Consider the following 23049-nt stretch of genomic DNA (forward strand, 5'->3'; position numbering starts at 1 on the left):
GTACTTCTGAAAATCCCAGTCAATGGTCTTTTGTGCATGTAGAGTCTTAAAGGACAGTGGAAATCTGTCTTTTAGGGGATTACGCCACCTTCACCAGGCAGGTAAGTATTCAAAATGAAACAGTTTATTAGGCATCAGCACTAAGCTCTGAGCGTGTTCGTTAACCAAAACACGGCTGGTTTCACGCAAGCAGCTATTAAGGCCTATGGTAAATACATGGAAATGTGCTTCTTGGCTGGGAGGGGAGCAGCATGGTCTAAGGGTTAGGACAGGAGTCTGAAACAGAGCTGTGGGTTCTGACTCTGGTTTGGCTGTGGCTGCAGCGCAAATCTGGGCAAGTCATTTCATCCCCTTGTGCTTCCTGGTTGGAGCCCATAGGCACTAATGTAACAAGAATAATAACAGGGAGCAATTTATAGTAGTTATTATTAAATTATGAACAAATGATTAGTTTTTGTTGTTGTTGTTGTTGTTGTTTTGTTTAAACCTTGTTTCTAATTCTTCTCTCACTTCTCTAAAAATAATCTGTTATGTTGTAAATGGGGAATAAATGAGTGAAAATAGTTGAAATGCTTAGAGGTAAAATACTGTGTTTCTCTCTTGTAAAGAGAATCTCAGTATTTTTACTGGCTTTCAGACCAAAATTTTAAAAAATCAAAACACAGAAGAATTACTGTATGCAAAAAATAAGAACTATACCTAAGGTTTGTGAGAGATATCCTGCATATGCAAGTATTAGTTAGCAAAATGGATTTCTGCTGAGTTGAGCTTCTTAGTAAGAATTATTCATCGTCTTTCATCAGGGACAACTAGCAACATCATGAATGTGCACCTATTCATAACAGATGGTTTTGAAGTAATTGAAGCAAATAATTTCTGAGGGTCTTACATCTTTTATAGTCCATGTTTACATGGGATGTACCTACTTGCAAGAGAAAATGAAGTCACTGGGGTCAACTAAGGGGTCAAATAAGTAAATAAGATTGTTTGGGGTCTGTGCTCTGCCAGCCTTCCTCAGGCAGAGTGGGTTATTCAAATTTGCAAACAAGCCTTAGGAATAAATGAGAGCCACAGTGGAACCACGAATTAGAAAGCATGGGACATCCTGACTGCCACTGAACAAATAATAAACATGTTCCTCAAATTATATTGTTTACCTTCCTTACAGTGAATAGCAAGCAGAATTTTCAGTATAGTGAGCAATTTTGAAAAAACAAACAAACAAACAAAAACAACAACAACAACAACAAAAGCCAAAGAATGATGTATCTTATTTTGAAGACATTATCAGTTCTGTGTTATTACTTGTTTTTATCAGAATGCAATGGTTGGATAAAAGTTGTTCCACTCAGAACACTCACAATGGGAAGTCACCTGTAAGCTATCTGACTGTTGTCAGAAAATAAAAAATACATGATTGTGAGGATGTGCATTTTCCAATACTATGTTTTTTGCTGGAGCAGTTACTTTTACTTGTTTGAATCTGCAGAACCTTTGAAGGAAAACAGGAACATCAACCTCAAAATAGAAAGGAAAAAAAAAAAAAAAAGGAAAGGAAAACAAAAAGAGAAAATAAAAAACAGGAAAAGAAACTGGAAAAGGGAAAGAGCAAGAGCAAGGGAAAAGAGCAAAGGAAAACAAAGAAAAAAAAAGTAAAATTAAAAGGAAAAATGAAGAGGAGAAGAAAAGAAGAAAGAGAAAGAGAGAAAGAAAGAGAGAAAGAAAAAGAAAAAGAAAAAGAAAAAGAAAAAGAAAAAGAAAAAGAAAAAGAAAAAGAAAAAGAAAAAGAAAAAGAAAAAGAAAAAGAAAAAGAAAAAGAAAAAAAAGAAAAGAAAAAAAAAAGAGAAAAAAACTTTCTTAGATGAGACCAGTAGGTGGGAGTATTGACTTTGTCCCAGAGCATTCACAACCTTAACATGAACTTTCCTTTTCTGTGAAAGGGCAATTCCCAAGAAATGAGCAAATTAATCTTATCTGTGTTTTGCTACTTTTAAAGATATTGTCATTTGTATCACATACCGAAGTGAGTCCTCTTTCAAAAGTACTGCATTGTTCATCTATTGTTTTTGGCACCATGTCTTGTTTGGGAGATAAAGGAAATTCTGATTTGTCAAGTTTTTGTTAACCCAAGTTCGATACTCACCACTCCCATAGGTGACTGGGAAACTACTGTTGGGCCTGGCAAATGCACTTCTATTTCACAAAAAATCAGAACAGTGGGAGAAAGGAGAAAAACATGAAAACATCTGCATTTTCATAGTGGAATTTGGGGGCAGGGAGAAATGGCAGCTTTATAAGTAATTATGTTAGTATTGGTTTTGAAACTTGGATATATTTTTTTGGAAGATCAGGTTCATTTGAAATGGCAGAAAGGGAAATAAGTGAAGAAATAAGGGAAGGAGAGCTATTTCTGTGCTAGAATGGAAAAGCTGTGCTGAGTAATCTGTAATGCCAGTGCCTCTAGCTCACCCTTCCTTTGGGCAAGAAGACACCTAGCACAAAGGTTCTCCACTGTGCCGTTAATTTGGAATACCTGTGTTTGGGATGCTCGTGTTTATCTAGCTGTGAGTGTTAGCTGTTGTGGGATCACATAATAATTGAATCCATCCTGCTGTGATTCTGTGAGCTGGAATTTAGCCACTACTCTATGTTGCAAAACACAGCATTGCTGAGTGTATCTGAGCTCTGTATCTCTGCAGGGCCCCAAGGGCACTAAAAGCCCTGACCAGCCTCACGGGGGGCCTCCCCCTGTACCTTGCCCATGGCAGAGGCACCCTGTTCCATCTCAGGACTGGGCACCCATATCCTGCCTGAGCAGCATCACAGGTGTGTCTGTCTCCAGTCCTGCTTCTGGCTTCCTCCAGGCTGGACCTCAGGCCTTTGCTGTAGGCACTTTACCTTCCACATGGACCTTTCAGGCATGCACTGTAGGTCATCTCCAGCCCTGTCTCTGGTCCTGTCTCCTGCTGCTTCTGACTGAATGGACAGATTTCTCCCTGTGGAGGGACCCAAGATCTGATTCATCGCCTTGCTGGGAATGTTGTTGATGGACTCTTGTTTCCAGCAGGCAAATGAAAGGTGCCCTCCACACTGCTGGGATCTCTGTCAGCAATGAGGGGCTGGAGTATCAGAGATAAAGCAGGAACAGGCAGTGGACCTCCACCAAAATGTTCCTTTTCTGGACCATGGGAGCTCCCAGGTCAGATATAGGCAGTGAGAGCAAATCTTTGTTCAGCAAGTAAAACACACAAAAGAAATACAAACAAATAAGCTTGAAATACCACCTTAAATAACTCCACATTAGCAGATGTTTCAATAGCTCTGGCTTTAGCCTAATTCTTTTTCTTTTTTTTTCTTTGAAGTTGCTCAACAGTACAGAGGAGACATACTTAAGGTACTAGTGCCACAAATGAGAACTGAAAGAAACTATAAAATGGTAATTTATACTGCTGAGAGAGAGAAGGGTTCTGCCACCCCAATAGGGGTACAAGTGTCACACCAAAATATAGGAAAACCTTTTCCTACTGTCAGAGCAGTTCAGGTATTGCCTTCTGTAATGGGTAATTACCATGGGTAATTATAATGGGTCTACTTCTGAGAGCAAAGGACCTATTGTTTGGCATGATGGCGTTAATGCGCCCATACACCTCTTTGTCTCCTGTTTGCTGAGGGGGACAAGCTCTTCCTTGGCAATTGTGCTTTGCAGCTTTGCCTCCCCCTGGCATGGCTGATTGGTGCAGTGCCTGCGGGGAGCAGTGCCACGGAGCAAAAAAAAAAAAAAAAAAAAAAAAAAAAAAAAACCAGAATTCCTGAAGAGCAGAAAGAGGAATATTCTGGCTACACTGCAATTTCATTCTCATCTTTGGCATTGCTCTAGCAGTAAACTTGAAATAACATGATTTAGAGCATAACATTTACATTTGCACTTAAGGCACAGAGAGAAAGGAATATGAATATTTGTGGGGCAGGAAAAGTAGAGAGAATAGAAGCGAGAAGTTCTGCACACAATGACCCATGGTGTTACTTTTGTACAATAAACAACACAAGTCTTCAAAGGCCTACTTTCTTCCTCTGGAAGCCTCCAACTAGTAAGGACAATCCAGCTGCTTGTTGAAATCTAGCCCCTCTACCCCTTCAAAGAAGCAGACCTCAGCATTTCCACAGGCATTCATTAGTGCATGGTTTCCTGAAAAGCCTGTGTGTTAGATGCCCACCTCCCACTGCAATTTTAAGCAAGCTGGGAACTGGTAACATCTTTGTCCACCGTTAAAGATTTACTCTTCATTAAGACTAAGGACAAGAGTTACAGTAACAGAAATCTGCCAATGTCCTCTGCATAAAATGGTTTGTATCTTTGCTACAAATCACCCGAGAGAAATATTATGTACTTCACAGTAAGCCTTTTAGACAAAACATAAAGTAGAAATATTTCAGTATGTAAGAAAAACTGCTCTTATTCCAAAAGAAAATAGGTCTGGTACTTCTTCTTGTCTATCTTTCCTTAAGCATTTGTTTAGGCTCATGTCTATTTATGTTTTAAATAAGTGTGGAGTACTTTTTTAAAGTCTCTAAGTTATTTCCATTTGCAAAGTCACTTCGGACTTTAAGACCTTACAACTGCTAGCCTCACAGGGTGCTACTTTACTGTAGAAAATTGAGCATATGCTCCTAATTCACTTACACCATTCAGAAGATGCTTATACAGAGTCTCTCCATCTAGGTTAAGGCTCTACTCCACACTGGTCACCACAGCATCTCAATAATACTTCCCAATTAGCCCACTTAATAGAAAGAGGACTCGTGGAGCCTTCAGGTGAAAATCTCCTGTCCAATCCAGATGGACCATCTGTTGTTTTTGCTTTGTTTTTCTGTGTTTTTTGTTTGTTTGTTTGTTTGCTTGTTTGTTTGCTTTCAGTCTTTCCAGTGCAGCTTACTTCTTTGACACCCCCAAAAATATTAATCCAGATTTCATGCCTGCATCTGCAATATTATTTCACTTTTCTACATCATTCATTTAGTGCTTTTCAAACTGTCTGTGGATGAAAAATTGGAAAATTGTAAGGGCTGATATTCCTCTAAAATAGCTCTTATATTCTCATATTCTGAAGGGAAAAAAAAAAAAAAAAATCTACTTACTGAGATTTTAAGTTCAACACATTGTTTTGTAATGAAATCCCGATTCAAACAGAATATTTTATCTCAGTAATATTTTCAGGGGTGAATAGAAGGGATTATGAACAACATGTGCTTTTTAAATTAAGGATAAAACACATTTCTGCACATATACCAAAAGCTATTTTGTAACACACATAGAAGCTGTTACATATTTCTTCTAAATGTTATCGTTATTATTCATGACTAACTACACAGAGAGTTTGACTTTTAGCAGAATACAGATCTTTTATACTCACATATTTTTCAGTCTGAGTTAGTTGTGATCTTGAAAACCAGATCTCTGAGTTATCCTCTGAGCAAGCTTAAAAAAAATGAAATCATTAGTCACGCATTATTTATCCATATTGCAAATTACAGATATGCTATTTCTTGTAGATCAGTAACCCACAAACCTCAGTGGTCCTTTGGGACTTCACAACAACCTGACCAAACAGCTACTGAAGTTAAACTGGTATTCATTTAAATTTCTAATGTATTTTCAGTTAGCTTTGAAGACTGGTCAATCGTGGCACTTTCTTGAAATTAGAGACAAGTTTTGCTTTTGGAGTAGAAGTAAAATTAAGGTTTTCTTAACTCTAGACTACTAATCTTTGCAAGTCTAGCATGGGAAGTTCACTAATACAAAACTACACTTGGAGAGTAGTTTTCAGTAGCTTACTGTCAAAACTAGAATGCTGTGCTGACTGGGTTCTGACAGGGATCAGCCCTGGAACCAGAACTATTCGATATAATCCTAAACAATCTGTAAGTTTAAAAAGTATGTGTTCAAGTGAAATCAGGGTACAGGGTGAGGGTAGGCGATGTTCACTACTGGGGAGGTTAAAAATTCAAAGCAATTTCAACAAAATGCAGAAATGGTCTAGAAAAAAAAAGGGGGGGGGGGAGGGATGATATTCGGTGGAGCAAGTGCAAGATGTGGCATTCAGGGAGAATTCATCAGACACAAATGCAGGACAAAGAGCAAATGACAAGGGACATTTCTGTAGAAAATGGATGGAGACTACCTGTTCAAGATAAACCATGTGAAAATCAATATTTCATGGTGTTGTAAAGCAGAAAAACATGGTGACAGGTTGCAGAAATACTGGTACAATTTGTAATATACACAAAGAAATACTTTGCTCTGCCCATCATTAGGAAAGCATGGTGACAGTTCTGTAAGTGATACTACAATGTGGTTTTTGCCAGTTGTTTTTTCCTGAACCATCTCTAGTGAAAATCTTCAATGGTGTAAAGTATGACATGTATGAAAATCTTGAAATAATTGGGGTTGTTAAGCCTAAAATAGGGAAAACACAATAACAATCAGAACATAACAAGTTGCTGTAATGAAGAAGGGAATAATCTGTTCCCTCCATCTTTGTAGATTAGCATGGGAAACACCTTGCCTGAACAGCAGCAAGGAGCATTTGGGTTAGACGTTAGGAAATCTTCTCTTTTGACAGGGGTAGAGTAGCACGAGACCACAGCACAAAAAGGAACACAGGTCCTCCATCTACAAACAGGTGAGACAGTCACAGCAGGAATTATGTATCTGCCCTGGGGGTGAAGGATGGATATAATGAATAAATAAACGTCCATCCCAAGCAGTACTGCAAGTCAGATTTTCTCACAAAGAATAGGGATTTGTGTTCACTTCCCAGAGGAACTGCAAATATGGGTGTTGCAACTGAGAAGGCTGCAGGACAAGGTAGGAGCCATTCATGACATGGGAGGAAGAGTGGAGAGATGGAGGAGTGCCAGTTGCTTGAATGGAAGGAGATATCAGTACAAGAAGGAAGCCTGGGGGTGAAAATCAGGGAATGGAAGGATGTTACCTACTTGCTGCTATTCAGTGATAGCAGTAAAGGAGATAACAGACTGGCTTGCACCCAACTTTGCATGCCAATAATTCACCAAAGATTCAAGATAATTTCAAGATAATTCACCAAATGGTATGCTGCAACCAGAATGGAAACATGTACACACCCTACTAATTTTCCCCAGTGGTAGAAATTTCTAAGCTTCCAAAACTGTAACTTTGTTTTGCCATGGCTTCCAGCTTTTTTCTTTATAATATTATAATACAACTTTAATAATACGACTTTATAATATTACTCAGAATACTGAAAGCTTTGGTGCTTTGTCAATGTTAAAAACTGCAGCTGACTTATCTCTCTGACAGGTCTTGTATGTTTTACAATTACTCTTTGTTTCCACCTGAAAAAAAAAAAAAAAAGAGGAAAAAAAGAAAAAGAAAAAAAAAAAAAAAAGGAAAAAAAGGCAGAATAAATGGAAGATAATCTGTTTGAATTACAAGACTCAGTCCTGAAGGGAGCAAAATATGACCTGACACTGATTTTAGGATGAAGTCCACCCTGAAGGAAGTGTTGGGTGTTGTGTATTATAGCCTTGGTATGACATGATGGTAGTTCTAACACAGAAGTTTTCAGAACAGAGTATTCAGTAGAGGACATGTATCAGCTGGAGCAACAGTAGTCTTTAAACATCGGATTTGTCACAAATGAACTGACCCATGAGTATGGTATCCCATTAACTTTTGAGCAGGCTTTTCATCAAGTCTGCCTTTTGGCCAAATTAGGCACAATTAATGACTGTCACATAGTTCTCAATCTTTGAGCAAAGAATTGGAAATGAGATTTCAAGAGCTTATTCCAAGGCAAGAAGCTGAGTTCTGATGGCTACTTAAAAGGCCAAGTTCATTATTGCCAGGGCTTTTGCTGTGTCAGTTGGACCTGGAAGCTACATTTGGGACTAATATAGTCTGTATTTCAGTATCTGTTTTGATCTATTTTCATGTTCTTCTCTTCAGGGGTCTTCTCTGAAACTTCTCTCACTCCTGAGTCAGCATGTGAGAAATTAAGCAACAGCTACCTGAAAATACTTATTAACTTTCTTAACTGGAGGTATTGAGTTAGATTAACATCCCGAAGAGGTTTTGGATGTATCTTGCATGCTCCTTAAGTACCGTGCTCTTTGGTTAGTGAAGGGCCTTGCCCATGAAGCCAGGAGTTCTCAAGTCGAATCCCAGTTTTTATTTGTTTCAGCAGAAGGAAGGAGAGGAAGTGGAAACTAATCCTGGGCCAATTTGTATTTGGACGGGATGTTCAGCCACTTCAAAAATGAAGCCAAATACAATGCAGAAGGGCAGTCTTTTACCCAACGAAAATACAGCCATCCGTCCATCCACACCTACGCACGGCTGAAGTTAGATAGGCCCCTCCAGTCTCACCAATGTTCTAATTAAAAAAAATATGCAGGGCTTAAATTCCATTTAGGATTGTAGAACTGGAGGCCAAAAGGGACTAGATTGTATGGTGTAACCTGTAAGTTACAGGCCATTAAATTTTACTCACTTGCCCTTTTGAGCTCAATAATTTTTATTTGACTAAAGCACGGTTTGTGTTTTGGCTTCCAGTAAGGCAAACAATCCTTGTTTGAATGATAAAGAGGCAGAAAACTGTTATTTTGTTTATGTGACTGAATGCATATGTTGGTACATGTAGGCTCTATTTTATTATCTGAGAACTGGGCTTTAGTTTGGAGGATACAGTCCTGCAAGAGAGTAAGTGTAACCCGCCATGCAGCTGACAAGACTCACAACATGATCAGTGTGGTGCTGGAGAGAAGAGTAGGGGCAAGATGAGGTGGAGGAATGCATGCAAACACCCACCAGTCCTAGTTCAGCTCTGTCTCACGCACACACGCGCCTTTCAAGGTTTCCATTAAAAACAAAACAAAACAAAATAATGGGTCTTGTTATTAATCCCCCTATTAATCCCATCTGAGGAATTTGTACAAATACCTCAGATATGTAATGTTTTCCAAACCACAGTTTAAAGGCTCACATAATTAACCCAGCAATATCAATCACTGCTATTCTAGCTGAAAAAAAAAGGAGATGGCTGGTGTTAAAATGAGATTCAAAAGCAAGAGACTTTCACTAGAGTGAATCACTCACACACATTGCATAAGTTGATTTGGATGTTTTGTTTTTTATTAACATAAGTGCATGCCAATTAATAAATTAACTAAAAATAAGTTATAATTGCTGATATATAGATTCAAAAGTATAAAAAACATCTTTTTGGTAAGCCAATTGACTAACTACTCTTTAAACAAAAACAAAAACAAAAACAAAAACAAAAACAACAAAGCTGTTGCTTTTATCAGAAGTGGGATGCCTTGTGCTTTATACCTTTTACATCAAATCTTTTTAGAAATCCAGCTGTAATTTGCTATTTTACTAATACCCCCCCTAGGCTTTGCAACACCTTATGAAGCATGCAGAACTTCCATGCAGAGCATTATGAATAAGCACAGTTGAACAGCCACTGAAGAGCAGTCTTAAAGCTACAGTTAAGCAAACTGGTCATACTTCGGCTATATGCCAACAAATTCTTAACTCAAGCCATATTTCAATTGCCCATATTTATGAATCCTCTGCTGATTTGGATAGCTATTGCCTTCTAGGTTCTCTTCCTAATAGCTTGAGTAGACTAAAATATCTCCAGAACTTCTGGAGGAAACTTTTTAGAGCTCCATCCAGTAAAAGCTTGATACAAAGCCATTTAGCTTAATGAAAGTCTTTCCATTGACTGAAGTAGTTTGCTTCCAACCTCATGGTTCACAGGCTCACTGTTTAAATGACTACACTGAAGTTTTGGTTGGTGAAATTAGGTGCCTATGATGTTTATTCCTTTTTATTCAGTGGGCCAAGAAGTGCTTTGTTTACCGTAACTTTTGTTGATTATTTCTCTGATGAACTTGACAGACAATCTCCTTCAAAGATCATGGAGCTCAGGAAGGGTTAATTCTGGACCACTGTGTTTGCTGCACCATGTCTGGTGTGGAGTCCAGGGCTGCAATCCCTTCTTAAGTATGTACAGGTGCCTCCAGTTCTAAAAACCCAAAGTGCAAGCCTGTTCATGCCAGTTGTGCTGAGGACTGAGACACCTAGAGAATTAATTTAAAGGAATATACCAACCTTTCTCTCTTATGAAAAAGGCAATACAGATAAATTATTCATAGCCACAGATCTCCTGATATTTAAATGTTTCCCTGGGTGAAGTTTGCACCTGCCAGAAATTTGCCAGAAGAAAACCATGGCTAAAATGAGGGTGAAAAGTCCTGCTTGGAAATACGGGGACGCCCAAAATTTCTATATACCCCTTTTTGTTAAGATCCTGTCCTGTGCACTGTACATTGCTGGCCATCCCTTCCTTGTCAGTGGGAAGTTTTGTTGGTGTCAGGATTAGGCCTTTACTAGAAGAATAATGCAGGCTAGCAGTACAAGTCCAACAGCTTAGAAATACAATAACAATTTGGTTAAAAGTTCCAGGAGTCTCCTATGGGCTTTTGTCAGACCTCTGTGGTTTCTGTTTAAAATTACAGCAGATTTTTTCCAGTGAAGCATAGCAGCCGAATGTGCTAGCCCCGCGTGCAGAGTGGGAGGTTTCTCACATTTCCACCTTGCAGTCAAAAAGTTTTCTGGCAGCAAGAAGTGCTAATTTAACAAATTTCTTTCCAGTGCCTTTTTGCCAGCAGGCAACCAGAAACATCCCCAGGTATTCAAAGCAGAGGTGATGTCGGGAATGGAAAAAGGCAAACTTTACCCCAAGCAGCTTGAGGCCACTCCAGAGACTTTGTCCTGGGAGCCCCTGAAGGATTCTGCACAAAGCCAGTACATGGCCTGGTACAGGTATGCATCTAAATGAATGTCAGTTCAGCTTCCATCATGGAGAATAAAGTGTATGTACCATTTTGGGTGAGACCCTTGCATATGCGACACAGAAAACACACCTTGTTTAATCCATTTTGTCCTGTATATATGCTTCCTTTTTGTTCTTTCTGTCCCTCAGTTCTTATTCTCCCAATAGCCAAAATAGTGCTCATACCAGAGTGGTGGCAGGAACCTTCTGTGAGTCTGATGAAATATATTTCCCTGATTGACTCATTTAGTATCCTTGTTTGAAAGTCAGGGCACGACTGCAAAAGCATTTCCTTATCCGTGAGCCATAAGGATTTCCGTACAAACTGACCACTGCCATTTGCTTACCCAGAAAAGACAGCTCTTCCAAAACATCCCTGAAGGAAAGGAAAAGAGGCTGGACTATGAGCAGGGTGGGATTCAAAGAGATTAACCACCAGAATTAGGCAGATGCTTCTGCTAACCATCTGGCTTAGCCACCTCAATGGACAAACTGATCCAGAAAGCAGAGACACTACCTCATAGTCTATAATGCATGAGTCAGTGAAAGCATCTGACAAAGATGATCAAGTAATTATAGTCTCCAAAACTGTCAGATTTGCTGGTAGGATCAGTGGTGTGACAGGCTTAGCTGATGCTGTCACTTCCTTGCACACATGGGCCAATTGTGTCACCAAGGCTGTAGTCAAACACTTCAGCATGACGGCTCAAGTACTGCCAAATACATTTTTCCTCACAGTTAACTACAAAAAAATGTTGGTTTCAATAGTCATGTAGAGATTATAAAACACAGATTAAAATACTGAACATTTGGGACCAGATTCTCTGGTGGTCCACTGCTGATGGACAGCCTGATGATGGGCAAGGGACTGCTATGAAAGCTGGTACAATCTTAGTTGTACTCAGAGAGGTTATGGGTGTAGCACTGGAGACTACAGTAGAGAAAACATGTCAGAAATAGAGTTGTGGTTAGCAAATCTGGTCTCTGGAGCCTACAGATGCAAGAAATGAGGGTATCAGAAATCTCACAGCTATCTCACAGCTGTCCTTTAAAACAAAACCCAACAAACCATCATTTCTTATGGTCATAGCTTTGAGATTATTAGCTAGTTAAAACCAGTCACTGTGATTGGAAATATGTGGTTTTTATTTATTTATTTATTTTTCCTAAGGCTGTGGCTTATCAGTAGCTTTTATTACATCAGCATGTGGCTATCCTTTAAAATCCAAAATTGGTCTGTGATTCTGGGGGAGTGCTCAGGAATTTGCTCTTTTGGTTCTGCACTGCCCTCCCCAGGGGTCTGGCTAGCTTGGATTTGGTGCCATTGCAGGATCTTAGATCACTGCTGTGGAAAGAGATGGGTGAGAAAAAGCTGTGAGAAGCAAGGGCCTCGTCTCCTTTGCTTTGTGCTCTGTTCAAGCTAAGGCATTCACCCTTGGTAGTTCCTTGAGCTACAATGCAGATGTGCCTATGCCTGGCCACGTGCCTCATTGACAGTGGCTCTGACTTGAAAACATGGCATCCTGGCTTGATCTCAGCTCTGCCTCACTGCGACAGACTTCTCTGGTGATCTGTATTTGGCCAACCCTAGTTACTGCCACAGGACCTGCTCCCCTCTTTGTTTTTGGGTACTGTAGTATTGGATGACTTCCTTGTCAGTGAGGCCACTGCCCTGGCAGCCTGGCTGTCACCCTCAGCTCCCACCCTCACCCCAGCTGCTACCTGAAACTGGGATTGTCATGTGTGTTTGTCCAGCTGTCAAATTTATTGCTGAAAAAACAAAGTAGTCTCAAGCAGTACGGATGTGGCACAATGGGTGAGGCAAAAGCAATTTATAGGACCCAGCCTCCTATTATCTGATTGCAGCTCTGCTACCTACGTGTAATATATTTACCCAAAATAAAAAGACTTGTCTAAGAGCAGAAGAAACTTTTGGTTGCAGTAGGATTAGCTACTGCTGTTTATGAGAGCTTGTCTGGCACTTGAAGAGTTGCAGGGAGTCAGTGGGACTCTTCAGCATTGACTTTGGGGAGGTCAAGATCCCACTCCTATCAAAATACTGTAGGGCTGGAGGCAATCTTGAAGCACCGGGTATGACACTGCTTATCCAGGGCACGGTGAGCTGTAGCAGGTTGTTCCTGACGGAACAACCTAGTCTATAAATCATAAATCATATTATCTAGTCTATAAATCAGAGAATTAAGATATGCCACAACCTGCCTATGGAAATCTGTTCCAGTGCTGTAAATCTCTATCTTTAAAATGATTTTCCTTGTGTTTAAAGCTACTGTGTCATGCACTATCCATAAGCAATACAGAGAATAGATCACTCTAATTCTTCATAGCAGCCTTTTATATATTAAAAGGCTGTCCTGGTTCTTTCTTTCTGGATGATATCACCCTTTCTCATGCTAAAAGAGCCCACTTTTTTCCCACCTTTCCTTCCATGTCATGTTTTTGAAAATTCTGGTAATTTTCATGGGTCTCAACATCCAGCACCAAAAGCAGGGCTGCTGTTGAGACCCTAACAGCAAATAAAGAACCAGGAGTACTTGATGCATTGACAGATTATATATATAATATATAATATATATAGAGAGAGAGTATATCTATACTGCACTTGCCTATTTCAACAACAATATGCTGTTGTTGACTCCATTACAAGCTTTATACTCCTTTCTATAACAGTGTTCCTTAACCTGTTCATTTGAAAATGCTAAGTCCCCCACAAGTGCAGTATTTTGCATTTGTCTCTGTTAATTTCATCTGATTTCCCCCCCCTTCTTCCCCCCCACCCCCCCCCCACCCCCCCCGACAATTTATTTATTTTACCCAGATCATCTCTGGCGATCATTTTCACTTCTAAGCTAGCTTATTTGCATTCCCCCTCAGCTTCATGGAGATCTCTATTCCATGTTTCTATGTTGAATAAAAAAAAACATTAAATATGTTGTCTAGCCTTCCCCTTCAATTTACAAGTTGACTAACCCTGTTTTTCCTACTATTTATGCATTGTTCGAATGCTTTCGGTAGCCAGGATTTCTAGGAATAACATCTCATTTTCTGCTTTGGCCTCTCTGATGTTGTTTCTGTGTGCTGCTGAAGATCTATCTTTAGTACTTCAATATAGTTTCTACTTCCTGTATAATTTCCTCTAATGTTTGGGATCAAAGTGACCTAAACAAGCTGATCACTTACTCTACTTCCTGCCCATCTTCAGCAACTGGAAAGTTTGAAGTTGCACCTTTAATAACATTTATTTAGAGTTATATAATTTTGTTTGATTTCCCTCTTTACCTTGGATCAGCCTTCCAGGAAATCTTACCTAACAGCCCCCTGGATAACTGAAATCTGTCCTCCTGAAATCCTGTTGCTTTTACTGCAGCGTTGCCTCTTTCCAGTCCCAAGGAGATGTGAATTCTGTCATTTCCCCATCATGGGCACCCAAGTTACTCTTTGACCAGCCCCACTATGCGCCTCTGTTTGTTGGTTTGAATCCAGCACTCCTCTGTGGCAAACCAAAAGAAAGGCTGCAGGGGTCTGACTCTGTCAGCACCTAGCAAACAGTTAATGCATTGTAATAAGGGTAATAAAGAAGTAATTTTATGTATCGTTCTTCTGGTTTTGGTCACAACTAATCACAGAATGCTTTATCCCAGGCACACAAGCCTGGGAGAAAGCTTTTACCCACTTGAAATATGCATGTTAAAAATAACAGCATTAATTCTTACCTTACCGCTTTGCCACAAATAAATGTAAAGGAATATATAAAGAGTGTGAATAGCATCCATCTAGCCAAATACATGTATTGCTACAAAAAACTTAGTTTCAGCAATGTTAAGAGTCCCCTCTGGTCCATATCTTTGGTTTCTCTTACGTTCTGCTACTGATTTGTTCAGTGACTGTAGAGACAATTTAGAAAAGCAACCACTGGCATTTTGACCCACCTTCTAAGAGAATAATCCAGACTACGGGACAGCGAAGTGATTTTTTTTTATTTCTCTGCTAGAATTTTTTATAACTTTCTTCTTGCTCTGCCCTCTGTTATGGTGCTGAGTTAAGTGACAAGGAACAGATGCTCCCTTACTGCTTCGTTGCGGTTAATTCTTTGAATAGCTAATGCTTGCTTAATGCGGACTTTCTTAACAGACACCACACCACTCTGTGACTGCATTGTTCTTTTCCCAAGGTGGTCTTTTTAATAGTGTGAGAAATACAGTGTTGTTGTTTTCTTTTCTGATTAGAAGTATTTTGGACAAGATTTACACAAGGGCTTGTGTGTATACTGGACTATAGTTCTGCAAGGCCAGACGAAAGAAGAGAACCCCTGTACTATATTTTGATGACTTTCCAGACCAACAGGCTTTGATGTCCTCATTCTTGTTAGAGAGTAGAATAAATAGTTTTCTGAAATAGCCTTACCTGGGATTAACAGTGTGTGTAAACCCTGGCTTGTTCAAACTTACCCCCCATAAGGAAAAATGTCAGTGATAAAAAGATGACATTTGGCATCAGGGCTACAGATGGAGATACACAAGTGCATCTGTGTATATATAATGCAAATGGTGGTGGTTGTGAAAAAGCTGGCCTTCCAGTAGCTACTCATTTCTCTCTTTGGGCAGACTTTCAAGGCTTCCAGCATAGCAACTTTTAGTTCATTCTCTGCTATCCTCTTTAAAAATAAGATTTTAGCCAGACACATTTTTATGCTTTTCAAATGCATTTATTTCATTTCCACAGCATTCGTTGTATGAGGTACGTTTCTGTATCAGTGCTATCCTGCTGGAAGCATTGCATCTACAGACCCACATGTGGAGGTAGATGTTTGTGATGGCTTCACGGTTGGGAACATCCTTTGAAACACACAAAGATGTTTGCAAGTGCTAACAATATTATGCTTTTACAGTTTTCTTATCTTTGACCACTGGACTTCTCAAAGAACTTTCAAAATGTCCCCTGAAAGTCCTATGACTCCTTGTACATACAGAAATAATAATGCCATCTGAATGTTTCTAGTCAGTCATGCACGGAGATTTCTCCTTCTCTTCCTGCCAGGAATCTGTGTCTTCCCTAAGGTGTTTAGCTGCATTGGCTCCACCCAGCTGGCACCAGGCTGAGGGACAACTGTACATGCTCACAAGCTGCTGGGCTTGACCCGTTTTGTGGTCATGGCTCTTTGCCCTCTCCTGCGAATGAGAAGGGACACCTATCTCATGTTTCTGACAGAAACAATACCCATAATTAGGTACTTCCAGCTCATGCTGAGGTACAAAGGAGCAATTGTTAATTATTTCCGTGTGCTGCAGGAACACGTTGCAATGAATTAGCTCACTTACAGACCACAAGCAGTGCAACACTAGACTGTCACTACCACACTCTTTGCAAACAAAACTGTTTTTCTTTTTGAGCCAGGGCTTGGCTTGTGTTCCTGGCTGCTATGTCCAAGCCCTGAGGACACCCATAGGCCTCATTTTTGCCAACCACCCCTGGGGCTCCCCCACAGGCCAGGCCCCTACATCAGCCCAGGGGCTGTCAGCCCCTGCCCCATAGAAGCCACAGTGGGGCAGGGCTCCACATCCCCCCTGCCTGGCCCTGCCTGGCCATGGGCCCCAGCATGGCAGCAGCAATTTGCCCACTGCAAAGGCACACTGAGGTATCAGGCAATGATACCTCGGCAGTAAGAGGCACCACAAGGTGCCAGCACAGACAGGCAGGTTGCATCTCATCAGATTCATGGAGTAATGTGACATTTCAGATGCCAGAGGAAGTTAAGGCATGTTTCTGTGGAAAGGGGAACATTCAGTCCCACCCAAAGTACTAAAATCCATGAGAAGCAAGGGGGAAGTGTAATGTAATGGCTGGGTTTTTGTAGGGACCTTTTCTCCTCTGTGAACCTCATAGAACAGGGAATGAGCTGCTGGCCTTGAAAAAAAAAAAAAAAGAAAGAAAAAAACAACTGCTTTCAGATTACACAACTTTGAATGTAAAATCTGATGTGGTGACAGCTGTCAGGCCAGATCACACTCCTGTGCTGCAGCGTGTGTGTCTGAGGCTACAAGGCCATTTTAAAGCTCCTCTTGACCACAGGAAATGTAAGCAAAGCTGAAAGGAGTTCTTCCCCAGCCTTCCTTCACAAAAGGGTGAACACAGGCAAGTTCCTTCCCATGTGCTGGGCTGGAAAGTGGCTTTTTTTGGAAGTCTAGAGGCACCAAGCCTGCACAGGAACAGCTTTGCCAATATCCCCATGTCTTCACACACAATCTGCTTCTGCACCAAGTAAGAGAGGGATCGAGAGTCCTGTGCCCAGTTACGGCCCTGTACCAGTCTTGAGTAAAATTTCCAGAAGCAAGCCTGTAGGATAGAAAGAAAGAGTGGCAAAAAAGATCAGCCTGGATCCTGCTCTTGCATTAGTTTTACTGCAGCATAGCATCATTTCACTGTAGTGCTGAGGATACTGTGAGGGTAGAATGGGGTACTGGCACTGTCTTTGCCTTTGAGACACCACACTACCCAGGGCGCTGAAATCACATCACAACACCGGTAACAGGAACTTGGCCTCTGCCTTTCAAAGGATGGATGCCTGCCAAGGGGTTAGCAAACATGGCCAATATTAACCACCCCTTCAAAAATAAGCAGCCAAGTTTTTGCAAAGAGGAAAGAGGGCTGCAAGTTCTTTGTGGGCTGGGCACAGGCGACAAATGCTGAATACAAGGAGCTCCAGCTGGGAGTGCCAGGATTCCCCTCAACTCCCAGCTTTGTAATGCTGAGTTGCAGCATAGATCTCTCAGCTTCTCATGGCTCTGCTATTTAGAAGGTCAACCTGGAAAGACATATGACAGCCTGTGGGGAGAGGTCTGCAATGCCAGATGTGTCAGAGGCATAAGAATCACCTGAGAGGCAAGGGTGGCCACAGCGTCGCTTACCTCCAGGCCTTGGTCTCAAGACTCACGGCCCAGTATGATCTCCTGAGCCCTCATGTTTCTGCTCCATTGCCATTGCCACATCAGAGCACCAGGAGTAGGTCACTCCACGTGCCCTCAAATGTTCAAGCCAACAGTTCAAACAAATATTTACAGGAACAGACTTCTCACAACTTCCCACTCTTCATTTTTTATTTCCCATGAGATCTGTCTCTCTGTCCTCTGTGACTGGTTACTCTCTAACACCTGCACCTTCTTTCACATTGTGCTAGATCTCCCATGGGCTCTCCATTCCCTCCTCTTTCACATCCCTTTCCAGATCTACTCAGCTCTGTGAGTACTATTGTTTTCTGTTATTCCTTTAAAATAGCAAAGGAGAAAAGAACCTTTTGTGTATTACTTTCTTCTAGGCCTACTACAGCTCCCTCACTTGCTGCCAAGTGAAAAGGGAAAAAAAAGAAAGAAAGGGACAAGCTGCCGGTTTTTCCCTATATCGTACTGAGTGATGCAGAGGCAGAGGACTATACTTGGTCCGATGACAACTTCTAACTCCTGTACGGAGCAGGATATACTGTTAACATGTCATCTTTCAGCAGAGCAGAATATATCAAAGTAATGTGGAAAAAGTATTTCTAGTATGAATAACACAATTAATGAAATAATACTAGGGATGCTTTCATTCCACAATGAATAAAAAGTTTGTTTTAAATCAGTAATTTCTACTTCTGGAGTTAAAGCATGGTTACATTATTTCTCTAAGTACTAACAAGGGATTCATAAGAGATTCTTAAACCTCACATAACTACCTTTTCAAATCCCAGTCAGCAATATGGACAAATCCCCATACAAATAGCGAGGTCCTCAGGATTGCAATGTATGTGGTATTCAAGCATAACAAAATTTCAGTGTGTCTATGTTCTCCCTCCTTTTCCCTTTCCCTTAACACTTACAGTGGTGTTTTTTTGCAATCTAATATACTTCAGCCTTTTCCTTCTATTATTCCTTTCTTCCTTATTCTCGGCAACATTTATTTTCTCTTTAATTTTCCTTCCCTGCTTCCTTTTAGCTCATTTTCCATTATTTCCTACTTTGGTCATTTTGACATCAATCAGCAGTCCTTTCCATCCTTCTTTCTCTGTGATACATAATTTTATCCACAACCAAAAAGCAAATTTATCTGCATCTGTTCTCTCTCTTTCTCCCCAGTTCCTGGGGTGGCAGCTTTCATGTTAACACCATACAGGCTATGGCACATGCTTTTACTTTTATTTTTATTTTTTATTTTTATTTTTATTTTGGTCTCTTCAGAGATTTTCAGTTTATTCTCTGGGCTTAAAATTTACTTGACGCAATCTTCTCCTCTTACAGGGATTCAAGGGGACTGAGGGTGCGTGTGTATGTCTATCTGCTGTCTCCTCTTCAGTTAGGGCCTTGCCAATTTTAGAGGCCAGGAGGCCAGAGCCAGGTCTACAGACGCATGAAAAAGTGATTATGGTGTGGGCAGACATAGCTTTAAGTTAGGTAGCACATGTAATGGTACAGGTGCTGGAGACAGCAAGAAAGACATCAGTGCAGGCTAGCGCCCAGAGTACATATTAACCCCCAGATCCCTGGGGTAGTCCAGTTTTCAGCCTATCCTGAAAAATGCTGCAGTCTGTCATAAATTGCTGTCAACACCAGAGCAACTTAGGTAAAACCTAGTACCTGTGCCACAATCGAGCCTTCAGTCTCCTCTGTAAACAATGTACCTTGGAAGATTTTGGTGACAGAACGGTCTTTGTGCATTAAACCTGGAATGTGCCCCAGTGCATGCCAGGGGCAGATTTAACAGGATTATGGTAGCTGGCTAACAGTATCTGTAACTACCAGTGCCAGACTTATAAATGGAACAGAAATTTAAACAGGTTCAAGACATTTTTTGCTTCAGTCAGCTGGAACCTGAACTGAGCTACATCCTGTCTGGCTTCATCTGCCTGTTTCTAGTATTAGCATTGACTAAAAATACCAGTCTAAGCCCTGCAAAAGTGATCTCAGCACAGTCTGACTGAGATGTTCTCCTTGCATAAGTGACACAGATTGCAGTCTTTTGTTCTGAATCTCCCCACTCAGTGGGGAGTGCAGATGCTGAGTAGAAAGGAAGGCAATTGCTCTGAATCTGGGGAGAGCCCACAGTACTTGTCACCTGAGAGAGTACAGTCATAGGACAAGGCAGCCTTTCAGTTGATATAATTGATTAATCATCTGAGTTAGGAAAGGTGTGAGCAGGCTCCCTCCTTTGGTGAAATGCTTTGGAGAGTTAGTCAAGAAAAATGCTATATTTGAAAAAGAGTTCCAGTGGGTTATTGGACAAACAGGGGTAGACAAAATTCTGTTTGGAGGGTGACCAAAAAAAGCCTCTTAATTGCACATGGAAGCCCAGTGATGGGGGCTCTTGATCTAGTCCAGCTTCAGCCCTTGCACTGTCAGCACCTCTCTTTGCTTTCTTGAGCAGAACACAGAAAGAAGGCCAGCTTTACTTTGGAGTACATTTAAGAGACTGCCAGCAAAAGCTAGAAAAGATGAGCTTTTCTTGCCAGAAAAAAGATATTTCTTCATGCATCTGATGCATTGCTTTATGCAGCTCTGATCTATCAGGAGCATGAATTATCTATATAAACAAGTACATAAAGAAAGCCCGTTCTTCATTTTCTCTAGTGCTAATCCTAAGCTTTTAAATAAAAATAAGTTTTGTGCCTCATTCCTAGCATAAGGAGTCCTGCAGTTCTCAGAACTGTGTGTCTTTTTAAGTCTCCAGTGTTCTTTTAAAGCTGAGAAGGCAGAATTCATACTATTTGATCTTTCAGATCTGAGGTTGTACACCTATATTCAGAAATCATTACTGGAATGAAATCAGTTTGCAGAAGTAGTAGGCAATATTGTCAACTTTATAAAACTGCCTGCGTCTAGGAAAATTCATCTCCTGAACAGATATTATGACCATGTAATTCCTGAGAACAGCCAGCGTAATGCGTGGAAGAGACAACAGTCTGATTTTTGGTTTATTGCAGAATTCTCTCAGAAACCTTTTTAATATTCTTCTTTAGTCTTTTTCTTTCTTGTCACAAGTAAGATCAGTGCTGTTTTGTTTCACATGAGGTATAACAAAAACATTTTCTGGCAAGTGAACACTGTGTCTTAGTGACAAGAGTCCAATTTGGTCTCAGTTTCTTTGGTAAATGCTCTAGGGAAATCTTGTAAGTTAACCAGGCAGAAGTGTGCTACAAGAAGTTGGTTTTCATGTTTGCAAAGGGACTTTATCAGCTAAGTTGGTAGGCTAGAGAAGAAACAAACACTTAGCATAAAACTACATGCATAAAGCTGATCTCTCATTCCACTGCACTTTTCCACCACCTCCACAAAAGCTTCTCTTTCTGTTCTTTTATAGAGACCATGGCAGCCAACTCCCCTTCTTACCAGATACTGGCAAGGATAGCAAATAATGCTTGAAATGGCTAAATAGCGTTATATCATCTAAGTTGGCCAATCCTCTTAAAATGATGGGCTTCTTGTAAAATTCCCTGATGCCGCAGAAATGGTGTCACCGTTGAGTTACTCAAAACTTTGTTCCCAATTCTGGGAATGGCAAAGATAGAACATGGGGTGTGCTATCAAGCTAAAGATCTACTGGTATGTTAGTCCTGAAAAATAACTTAAAACTGTCAGGTCTTGCCTCATCCCGGAAAGCTTTGGAAACAAGATGCTGGAATGATACTGCTGGGATGAAATCTTACAACTGATTAACCATTCAGGGCAAGACAACATAGTGCAGGTACTTCAATCCATCCTAGATTACTAAATTGAGACTGAAGCAACAAGGAGATGTAAACTGGGAGTATGTAGGGACAGCGTGCAAAAAAGCTTTAAGGATTTCAGAGTATAGTTCCACTTGAAGAGGCTTTCAATGATGCTGAATAATTTTTGACCATGCACACTAATGACCCATAAAGAAACAATAATAATACACAAAACTCCAATTATTTGGGTATGTAGAGGTCCTGCCATCCAATCAAGTAATATGGAAATCTCTTTCTGACAGGCTTTGGAGATGAATAGTGAAAGACAAACAGGCCTCTTTTTATCGTTTATTACTTTTTAGACACAGGAAAGTAATACCTCAATAAAAGAGGGTACGTGTTCAGCGTTTCATCAGAATAAATGTGTATTATAAGCCCCATTTCCAAGAGCTCACTCGCTCCAGGAAGGGTCATTTACAAACAAGCGTTTCCACAGGTAGGAAAGCTGATGGGGACCAGTTTTGCACAGCTTTATTTCTCTGGTGCCTGGATGCTCCCGTGCCTGATACGGAAGAGTTTAGATCTGGAGCTTCCTTCCGCAGCCGTGAGGCACTCACTGGCGCTTCTCTAAATGTAATTCTCTAAATATAACGTGCGCAGCCCTTCCTCCAGCGAAAGCTGAGGTTTTGTGGTGGCATATATGTGGCTGCCCAGTCTCACGAGATATGGAATTGCAGATTACTGACTGAAAAATTAGGGAGGCGGATAGGATGAGCGAGAAAACGCTAAAAAAAAAAAAAAAAACGCTTCCTCAGCGCGGTGGACATCGCTCCTCCACACCACAGGGGGCGCTGTGACGCGACCACCCCCCCATAGGCACGACACGCGACCAGGAAGCCGGCACCTCCTCCGCTGGGTCCCTTTAAGGAAGCGCCGCTGGCCGCCGATTGGCTGAGAGGCCGAGGGGGGCGGGGCGAGGCTAGAGGAGGGGGGAGGACAGCGGGGCGCGCTCCCGCGGCCGCTACTCCCTCCCTCCTTCCCCCCCCCCCCCTCCTGCGCGGGAGCGCGCCTGGCGGGGCTGCACCTGCGGGCGGGGCGGGGCGGGGCGGGGCGGGGCGGGGCGGGAGGCGCGAAATGGCGGCGGGGAGGCGGGCGAGCTGGTAGCCCCGGCCGGTAGCCACAGCCCATGTGCAGGAGCTGCGCCTCCCCCGGGCTGCCCCTGCTCCTTTCCCTCGGCGATCAGCCATGGCACGGGCAGGAGAGGAGGGGTGCGGCAGGAAGGTGGCTCTCATCACCGGCATCACCGGGCAGGTACGGGTGGTCCATGGGGCATGCAGCCAGCCTGCGGGCTGAATGGGTTTGGGGTGTGCTGTGCTGTGCTGCAAGGGGGTGTGAGGGGGGTCCCCGCGGAGCTTGCGGCTGTGTTTCCTAGGGAATCGTCAGCACAGGTGAGTGCTGAGCTTTATCAGA

At 41.5% G+C, this 23049-nt stretch overlaps 1 protein-coding gene across 1 annotated transcript in view; it reads left to right on the forward strand.

The window, feature by feature from the left end:
• The first annotated feature begins 22689 nt into the window (after window positions 1-22689).
• The window catches only part of GMDS (GDP-mannose 4,6-dehydratase), a 405498-nt gene continuing 405138 nt past the window's right edge, over window positions 22690-23049 (forward strand). Inside the window, exon 1 of the mRNA XM_082752810.1 lies at window positions 22690-22890. Within this exon, the coding sequence (XP_082608936.1) occupies window positions 22825-22890 (66 nt within the window). The 5' untranslated portion in view covers window positions 22690-22824. The remainder of the gene's footprint in view (window positions 22891-23049) is intronic.

The sequence above is a fragment of the Aythya marila genome (genome assembly GCF_965140915.1).
Source record: "Aythya marila genome assembly, chromosome: 2".
NCBI lineage: Eukaryota > Metazoa > Chordata > Aves > Anseriformes > Anatidae > Aythya > Aythya marila.